We start from the raw sequence: 10,007 nt of genomic DNA on the forward strand, positions 1-10,007 counted from the left end.
AATCATCACAATTAATCACCCCAAGCATATCAACGCTCAGAAATATTAACCGGTAGAGTGAGATGTGGAAGGGAAATGGATAGTGGACATGATAAAGCGAGGAAATATGGAAATGTGCATAGGAAACCAGACGACAAGCAGTGTGGACCGGGTGCGGGGAGGTTGCGTGTCTAAAAATAGAGTTGGAGTTATTGTACATGTGAAATGGGAAGTAAGAGCCTGGACTTTTTTTTATTTTATGGAAGAAAGAAGGAATCAAAGGCCAGAAGTCCCCAAGATTGCTCTCTCCCAGAAAAGGAAAAAGAAAAAGAAAAAGAAAGCTAAATTCAAGATCCGTCCATTTCGAGATGCCTGGACACACTGCATTTAAAAGACGGGAGAAAATGAAGAGAACAGGAGCTGCAATGATGTGGGCGAGGCTGCTAAGAGGAAAGAGTACAAGGAACATCACATCAGCACATGCCCCTCAAAATGGTATGAAATTATGCTGGGAGATAGGCAAGAACAAAGTAAGGAAAAGAAGGGAAAAAAAGAATAAGGCAAGGACAAGATATGAAAAGGAAGGACGAGAAAGCACGATACAAAAACGAGAGAAAAACAGAAAGGTGAACACTGCATGGATAGGAAAGCACTAAACACGAGAACCAGGGAAGGTGAACACGTGGCTAAATGTGAGGCGAGAGATTTAGAAATGGAGGGGAGAGGAAGAGAATATCAGGATGCCGGGAAGAGAATGGGAAATCAGGGAGGAGTAATTAACCCCTTCATACTTACATGGAAAGACAGACAGACAGACGAATGAATAAGACAAGGAGTGTTGTGGTGTTGATGTGGATCACACACACACACAAAAAAAAAAAAAAAAATGCAATACCAGATTCAATGGATTTCATGGGAAAAAAAAAACAATGAACAAGAGACTGGTATTGAGAATTCATTATAGACTTTCTAAAATAAAGGAAAACTCTCCCATCCCCCCTCGATAACTGGCTCGGGAGTGCTGGGCTGGGTAAGGAGGTACGGGGCACGGTGCTGGAGGGAGGGAAGGGGGAAGTAAACCCTGTTAAGCAGTGTTCTTTGCCCCAGCTTGAACACCTCGTCTCCTGGACTAGGCTCGTGAACTACATGCACCCACCATGGCTTCAGGTAGCTGTAGTCGCTGAAAGGGTAGCCAATAATGTACAGAGTGGTGTTGTAGAAGTTAAGGGAGAAGAGGCCTCGGTGGTGGCCCCGTTGGTCTAAGTTCCACACACCTAGGCAAGCTCCCATCTTCTTCCATCCCAGGTAGTGGTCAATCCCAGCCATAGAGATGAACAACACCACTGGACCTGCAGTGTAGTTTCTAGGAATGTAATGTGGAGAACAGGGGTGCTTGGTGCTGTTCAGGAAATATACATTATCCCCTTCCAGCACCTTATACACGTCCTCCTCATATTCCACCTGCGTCAGCCTATGAACATTGTGTAGCCTGACGGTGGGTGTAGCAGTGACGGGGTGTGCTGTGAAGTGTGCCTGAGTGAGGACACCCTTGATATGCGCTCCTGACACTCCGCTGTGGAAGGTGCGTGACACATCAGGTACTACACACTCCCGCCCTGCCCTCACATCACTGCTTCTCAGCCACACATCCCAGTCATGTTCTTCACTGGGATCTGGCCACTGGTTATATATTTCATTGAAGAGCGCCCTAGTGATCATCCAGCCATAGCCTGCATGCGTCTCCACCCTGCGCAGTGTGTGAGGCTGGCGGGCGGAGTGCAGGGCCCCCAGGTCATTCCACGCACTGATGCAGTATAGGCTTGGGTCAGCGTCCAGCAACCATGAAGTTTGGTTGAAATAGCTGAAGAAGTCTGGAGCCACCAACAAGTCCTCCTCCAGCACTATGAGTCTGGTGGCACGAGGGAAGGCAAGGAAGGCAGACTGAAGGGCATAGCGGTAGTGATGTGAGATGCGAGAACTTACACTGGCAAACTCTATGCCCTCCATGTTGTTGATGAGGTAGTTGATTTTCATAAGGCGCAAGAGAGCAACCATTTCAGCATTGTATCCATCAGTGACCACCAGCACCCTCCCTCGCCCGCCACCCTCACTACGAACCACCGTCACTAGGCACCTGTAGAGAGCTTGTGGTCGAGTACCGGCGATGATAACCACGGGGACATCCTCAATCACACTGTTTGCCAGCTTTAACTCTGGGTAGTCAAGAGAGGCAGGGTCGTGGCAGTCACACAGGGCACCATATCCCTCATACCGTCGGCAGAATGTGGCTCTTTCTCTCTCCCTCCCTATCTCGTCTTCTATCCTCACTTCCTCCATGGCCCTCTCATCACGTCCCATCTGTTGTTCTCTCCATATTTTCCCACTCACATTCTCTTTGTCTATCTCTCTGTCTCTCATCACTTGCTCTCTCTGCATTTCAGTCATTTTCCCGTCTATCTCTTTACTTTCCATCATATGTTGTCCCCACATTTTTCTACTTGACTTCCTACCTTTCTCCGCACTCCCGCTTATTTTTGCTTTCAAATATTCACTGTTTACTTTACCACCTCTTTTAATCTCGTCAGTTCTCATTTCTTCTCTCCTCTTACTTCTTTCTCTCTTTATTCGTTCTTTTTCCCCTGTTATTCTCTCATCCCAACAGTCCTTATCTATCAAAGGCACCACTACTTCTAGGTAGACTGGTGATGTGTATTCTGTGTGACTTAATAGTTTGTAGTCTACTTCTAAAGCTTCTTCGATTTCCATATCACTACTTAGGTAGCTTAAGTCAACTTCTTGAGTGTCTATGGGTTCTGTTAAGTTACTTGGGGTTGCAGAATCAATTGCTTGCTTGCTTTGGTTAAAATTAAATACTGATTGATTTATGTGAAGTCTTGGTTGATTATTTTGGACGCTTATTTGGTTTAATGGTTTGCTGGAATTGAACTGAAGCGTTGACTGCTTATTTTCATTTATCTGGCCATCTTGCTTATTTTGAATGCTTCGGTGAACTAGAAAATCATGAACAAACTTTTTACTTTTTTCATAAGTTGTAGGCTCTTTGTGTTCTGTGTCCGTCCTATCTATTCCTTCAGTATCAGTTTTATCAACTTTCTGGCTATTGCTCTGCTCGCTGGCTTTCAAGAGTTGGTTTACATCTCTCTGTTCTTTAGTTGATCTTTTACGATTCTTATTCATTATTTTCACATCCAAATTCAACGTTTCTCCTCTGTTTCGTCTTTTTACATCTAATGCCCATTTTTCTTCATTCTGATGCCTGTTTGCCTCCATACTGTCAACCATATCTAACCTTTCTACGTTTCTATCATCAGTAGTACTTCTATTCTGGTCAAAGCTGCCATTCTTCTTCCAGTCCCACCCCCCATCACCCAGTCCTGCCCGCCCTTCTTGTCCAGCGTTACTTTTACCCATTTCTGCCCGTCCTTCGTGTTCAATGCCATTTTTCCTGTCCTTAGTTCCAATTCCAGCCACGTTCCTCCTGCTCCTATGGCTTGGGTGTCCTGTAGCTGCCTCGCCCCAGGACGGCCCCCAGGACGTGAGGACCCAGGACAGGTATCCGCGGTAGGACAGGCGGTGTGCTCTGGAGGACCCCAACAGCTGCAGGAGACCTCGAACTGCCTGGCCCATATTAAGGGAGGCTTCCGTCTGGCGAGGCAGGAACATAGTTAAGACAGTTAAGGTGACACTAGAAAGAAGTAAACGGCTTAATAATACAACACAACGGCGTTTGTTTCACTTAACTTTTCCTACTGACACGATATGACGCAAGTTAGGTGACACTCTTCATACCAAAAGGTTAGAAAAAATATTCATTAACCTCTACAGTACATTTCAGTGTCTTCCTTATTTCGTTCCAGCCACTGCCAGATGTTTCAGTGTGAGGATTCCTGTTGCAGTGATGTAGTGGAAGGGAAATGGGGGGGGAAGGGCTGCACTCCCTCACAATACTGTATGTTCTAGGAATCATTTTAACCTTTTCAGTGCGATGACGTGCTGCACATTTTAAATTTTGCTACTGCCAATTTCTATTAAAGTTAGGATAGACATCTAGTAGTAATAAAGAAGGTCATATCTAACTCCTCCAACACAAAAGTCACTAAATCAGAACCAAAACAAAAACAAAAGGTACATCATTAGACTGAAGGAAGGTTGACTGCTCTTACCTTGACCCCTATTATGAGGATGCGACCTTGGGAGAGGGAGGTGAGCAGGGGCGGCAATCCCAGGTCAGCGGCATACCGGTGTAGGTCAAACTGCCTGCAAGAGGTCATCATCATCGTCGTCATTATTACCATCACTTATTATCACTATCATTATCATCACTATCATTATGGTGACTACCATTATCATTATCATAACTGTTATCATCACTGCCATCATCATCATCATCATCACCATCATTATCACCACTGTTATCATCACTGCCATCATCATCACCTTCATCACTACCATTATCATCATTATCATCACTGCCATCATCATCATCATTATCATCACTGTTATCATCACTGCCATCATCATCATCATCATTGTCATCACTACCATTATCATTATCATTGTTATCATCACTATCATCATCATCATCACCATAAGCAATCCCATTTCCCCCATAAAACCAAAGTGTAGGGACCCGGAGCTAGGTCACTTTATCCCAACATTTCAGGCAACGGTGACCAGCCTTACGTCCCCCGAGTAGCATTACGTGAGCAATAAATCCCAACCACCCCTCAGATCGAACCCATACAAGCAGAATCTGGTTTAATCGCCTGGTTTAATCCGGTTTAATCGCCTGAACTCACTAAGAGATGGAATACTTATAATATTACCTCTAAATTTAAGACATTCATGACATTACCCAGTTACCATGGTTGTTTTATCTTCATTTATTTTTTCAGCTCCTACACGATTTTATTCAACTTCTGAGTGATGTATAGCAGTGAAGGGGTTAATGAAGGCTATATCAAACCCTTCCAGTAATCTAAGTCTTCTTCAGTCAATAATAATAATGATGATGATGATGATGAGCAAGAATTAACTATACTCTTTTCCTTTACTTGGTCCAAATTTCTTTTTTAAGTTTATTTCATGTAGCTGAGTGGCAGGAATAAACAATGCTATGGCTCTGCAACCTCTCCATTGCACTTTATCATGACTGCTAGCATCATAATCTAGTGTTCGTATTTTTTACGGTTTATTTCATGCAGCTGAGTGGCTAAAAAAAATAAATAAATAAAGTACAGCTCTGCATCTTTCCACTGCACTTTTTCGTGACTAGCATCATAATTTAGTGTTCGTCTTTTTTATAGCTTATTTCAAGTAGCTCACTGGCAGAAAAAAAAAAAAAAATTGCTACGATTCTGCAGCTTTCCACACTACTTCCTCGTGACTAGCATCATAATCTAATCATTTGCTTCACCTCAACTCAAGATGGAGACGGTAATTTTAGACCAAGTTGGAGTTTATATATATATATATATATATATATATATAAAAGACATCACTGGATTCAAGGATTTACTCAATAATATCCCACAGAATAAAAAATGTTACCTTCTGATGATGACTTTCCCATCAAACTGACTGAGGATGACGAGGAAGAGCCCGGCCGTGTTCAGTTCATCTGTGTTGTTCCCGCCATCACTCACACGCACCACCTTACATGAAGATAGCTTAGTGGGTCATAGGAGCCTGCAGATCTACTGGCACCATTAACTCAACCATCTCTCTCTCTCTCTCTCTCTCTCTCTCTCTCTCTCTCTCTCTCTCTCTCTCTCTCTCACACACACACACACACACACACACACACACACACACACACACGTCCTGTTGAACAGGATGTAAGTTCGATCACAGGTTCGCAACATATATACAGGAACTAATATACAACGTTGTGACTTGACAACACATGAACATCAATACTCAAGAAACAGCAAGTATTCATTACATTCAGTGCCGTATCAGAAGGAGGGGATGATGGACATTAACAACCCTCTCACTAAATTTCTAAAAGATTCTATTCATACAAGAAATCGTAGCACCGGTAATTACAACAATGCTTACTTTACACATTGTTGATGAAAAGCATAGAATGAGTAAACACCGACATTCGCATGACTCAAATTAGTCATTATTCTTTTCAAACTTTCTATTACACACACACACACACACACACACACACACACACACACACACACGAGACAAAATGGCAAGAATCATACTTTAAGGACTTCAGATGCAAAGGCTAAATATTCGATAACTCATTTAGCCTTCTGTAATGCAAGCATTCGGTATGATCGTTTCTACACTTTACGCATGACACACAACTCACCTCATTTCCATCAACGGTGATCACAATGTCATGTCTGCTGGATAGCACCGAGATGGCAACACTCCGGGAATGGCCGCCACCTTTCGAATTTTCTCCGTTCTTTCCTACAGTTTCTCCACCCACCGGAGGAAATGAGGAAAAATATGAGGAAGAATGTGCTTCCGTTGTCGTTAAGGCGGCTGAGACAGGAGGTACCGTAGACCTGTTATTATTCCGTGCACCGGTGAAGGGATGGATACCAACTGAAATGAATATAATCATCATCGTCATCATCATCGTCAACATCATTATCCATCATCATCATCATCATCATCATCGTCATCATTCGGAAAAGAAAGTCAGTCTAACTCACGCATATAAAAGTACACAAGAAAAATACTCACTTAATAAAATAAGATGTGGTATTACATTAGGCATCCATCGTTTCCCTGTCATCTGTAACGATACATAAATCGTAAGTTTAAAAGGTTCAAAGCTGAGAGCCAAACTATAAATTCTAGCATTTAACACGAACTTCACACGTAAACAATGAATTATAGACCCCGAAGTGCACGTAACATCCTATATTAATCTCTTCTTTCCTGTTTCTATAATTAGCATCATCCATTACTAGACCACAAGGAATGTAGCCTACAGTTATTAAGGGTGATGAGGAAAGACAGCCTTGTAAATCGTAACAAATTAAGCATTAACTTCACTTGTACACATAAATTCAAATAAAAAGCATCAATATATCACTTACCTTCGAGCTACCAATTAATATGCATCACCATCCAATTTTTTAACTGAATTTAATATACTTTCTGAGGGCTTAGGCGGAAAATTCGTTTATCTGGGTGTTTATACAGTATCAGATTACGGAAATGTCGTGCCAGACTGAACTGCCAACTCAAAATTTGTAGAGGAAAGTATGGCGATATTATGGGTGGATGGTGGGGCGAGGGGGGAGAGAGAGGGGGGAGGAAGAAGAGAGAATGAGGACGAGGAGGGAGAGAAGGAGAGGGGGAGGGGCAGAGACCCTGTTGAGGGAGAGGGGAAAAAGGGAGAGGGGGAGGGGGGAGAAAGGGAGAGAGGGAAGGAGGAAAGAGAGAATAGGGTTAAGGTAGGGAGAGGGTGAGAGAGGAAGGTGAGGAAGCAGTTGGAGGAATGGAAGTGAAATTGAAAAAAAAAAATGGTACTGTATATGTAGACAGACAAGAAAGGAAGTATTCCCCCTGTATGAATGACTGATTTAATGTATGAATGATGTATGTATGTATGTATGTATGCAAGCTTGAATAATTATATTCCCCCTATGAATGAATGCATTTACATAGGTATGTATGTATGCATTCACCTCTAAATCTGATAAACTCTTGCTTAATAATAGTAACCACAATTTTTGCTCTATCAGTGCTTCAGTATCTTCATTGGCGCTTGCCTTTGTCTATCTATCAGTTTCACTCTGTCAGTACAGTACTTGTAAATGTATCTCTCAGCTAGTTAATGTATAAGTTGCCTTCTAGCTATCTGTTATTGTGGCTGTGTTTATCAGTGACAGTCTGTATGTGTCTATCTACCTGTCTGATACAACATGTCTATTTTTCTTTGTCTGTCCATTAATGTCTCTCTCTCTCTCTCTCCATCTCTGTGTATGGGTGCGTGCATGACTATATTCAACTGGCTATAAATGTGTCAATGTATACTTTTGTGTCTGCCTATCCCAAACCCCCCTCAGAAGTTGACCTTAATGGGCCTCTCTCACAAGGCCACCAGAAGTCTAAAAAAAAATATTTATAAGAGCAACAGGACCAATGCACTACATCAGTGAGCAGTGTGAAAGTCCACCCTTGATTTCCTTGTGCACATCAGAAATCTGTTTAAGATGGGGGAAGATACTCAAAGTGCAACATGGGGTAATCTTAGCACGATGGTGTGTATAACTCCTATTTTACAGAAGGAACTTACTGTAAGTGCAACGGGGGTGGGGGTAATCTTAGCATAATAATTCCTCATATATGGAAGGTACTCAAGTGCAACAGGGGTGGTAATCTTAGCATAATATCCCTTAACATATGGTACTGACTCATGCAGGCAAATTATGGGATTTCTATTGTTGATTCCATGTGAACCCAACTCCCAAACAACAAGTCTAGACAATAAATTTAAATCTAAAGACTGAAAAATCCATGAGATTCTTTGTGAGGTGCAGTAAATTTACAAGGGGCTCAGCAGTGAAGGGATCAAAATACAATGGTACTGTATCTATTTTGCTCTAGCTAGCATGGAACAGTTTGATTCATTAGTGGAGAATCACCCATGGTCTCAGGATTAATGGACTATCAGAGCCTACTTTTTCTGTTTTACCCTAGTTAATGACAGGCTATTCTACATACCACTGGGAGTTTTCAGGGGTCTCATGATAAATGGAGAAAACTCTGGCGAAAGACATGTCCTTATACATAAACTGCATAGGCGATAAGGAGAGAGAGGTGACTGGCTGATATTTATGAATCCATTTATTCCCAAAGGTATTACTAAATACAATATGAATACAAAACTTTTACCATTTCATAATATTACTAAGATCATTCAATATGTATAATAACAGAAGGGAAGAACTACTATGCACTATATTTCCTATGTGTCACATAACACAAATAAAGTGGGCTAAACAGATGTAACAAACCAACTGCTTTACCACATTGCCAGGACCATTACTGTATACTGTACTTTCGATCTCACAAAAAGGGGGATGGAAGATACATTATATGTCTTCCGTTTTCCTCTCATTCATGTCCCTAAACAGATCATCAATGTTTCCTTCTGAAAATCTCTCCATGCTCTGTGAACTGAGCAAGGATGATGATGATGATTGTGATGATGAATGATGAATGCTCAGCAAAAGACTCAGTTTAAATCATTAATGTGAAACAGTAGGGATGGAAGTTTTCCACCTACATAATATTATATTAATTTTTTTAAAACTGCATACCTATCAAAACATCTTGATATACTAGAGGCTAAAAATGTGTATCAGAGTACAGTAGTGCCACTGTAGTAACCTGTAAACATTACAGAATTTTTCTCTATTACAAATTCCATGTTTAAATTTGCACTATATACACACTGTACATTTAAACCCTACATTGGTGATGGTGAGGGATGTCTTCCATATACAGCTAGGTGGCCCCATGGCCTGATTATACAAACATCCCTCAACTCCTTCCCTATCCTTTGCAGAGACTACTGCAGCTTAAGCCTGAATTCATCCCATTCACATGAGCCTGGGGTTCCAGCAACAACAACAAACTCTAAATGTTAGCTGAAAGCTTATGAATTTACTGTAATTACAGTAATAACAGATGATTATATTTGTCACAGGAAAATCCTGTCCTCTGTCTTGCAAGAGTTAATTCCATCATTATGCTGTCAGTTTTCATTTTACACAGGTCATCACCACATGGTTATAGTCATGATTAGTATGGACCTTTAATAGTGACAGGGTTACTAAAACCAATAAGCCCTTCAGTAAGAAAAACTGTCTAAACTGATTAAAGCCATCTGGAAATAGAATGAATGAACTAAAAATACGTCATCAAAGAGTGGGAGTTACTGATGCATAACTGCAGTTTATATTCACTTATGTGCCCAGTACACATGCTGAAAGATTTTGTCTTAAAATCAACCTGCATATTAT

General features: G+C 41.5%; 1 protein-coding gene across 1 annotated transcript; it reads right to left on the reverse strand.

The window, feature by feature from the left end:
* Positions 1–948: 948 nt before the first annotated feature.
* Positions 949–4,277, reverse strand: LOC145410390 (protein O-linked-mannose beta-1,2-N-acetylglucosaminyltransferase 1-like). Its single transcript, XM_080280542.1, has 4 exons — positions 4,164–4,277; positions 3,290–3,645; positions 2,634–2,833; positions 949–2,282 (listed from the first exon to the last, which is right to left on the reverse strand). Exons 1-4 carry the CDS (start codon positions 4,275–4,277, stop codon positions 949–951), a joined length of 2,004 nt encoding a protein of 667 aa, XP_080136668.1.
* Positions 4,278–10,007: the final 5,730 nt, after the last annotated feature.

This window comes from Coenobita brevimanus, chromosome 85, assembly GCF_032717465.1.
Source record: "Coenobita brevimanus isolate Jiangsu-jjx chromosome 85, ASM3271746v2, whole genome shotgun sequence".
Classification (NCBI taxonomy): Eukaryota; Metazoa; Arthropoda; class Malacostraca; order Decapoda; family Coenobitidae; genus Coenobita; species Coenobita brevimanus.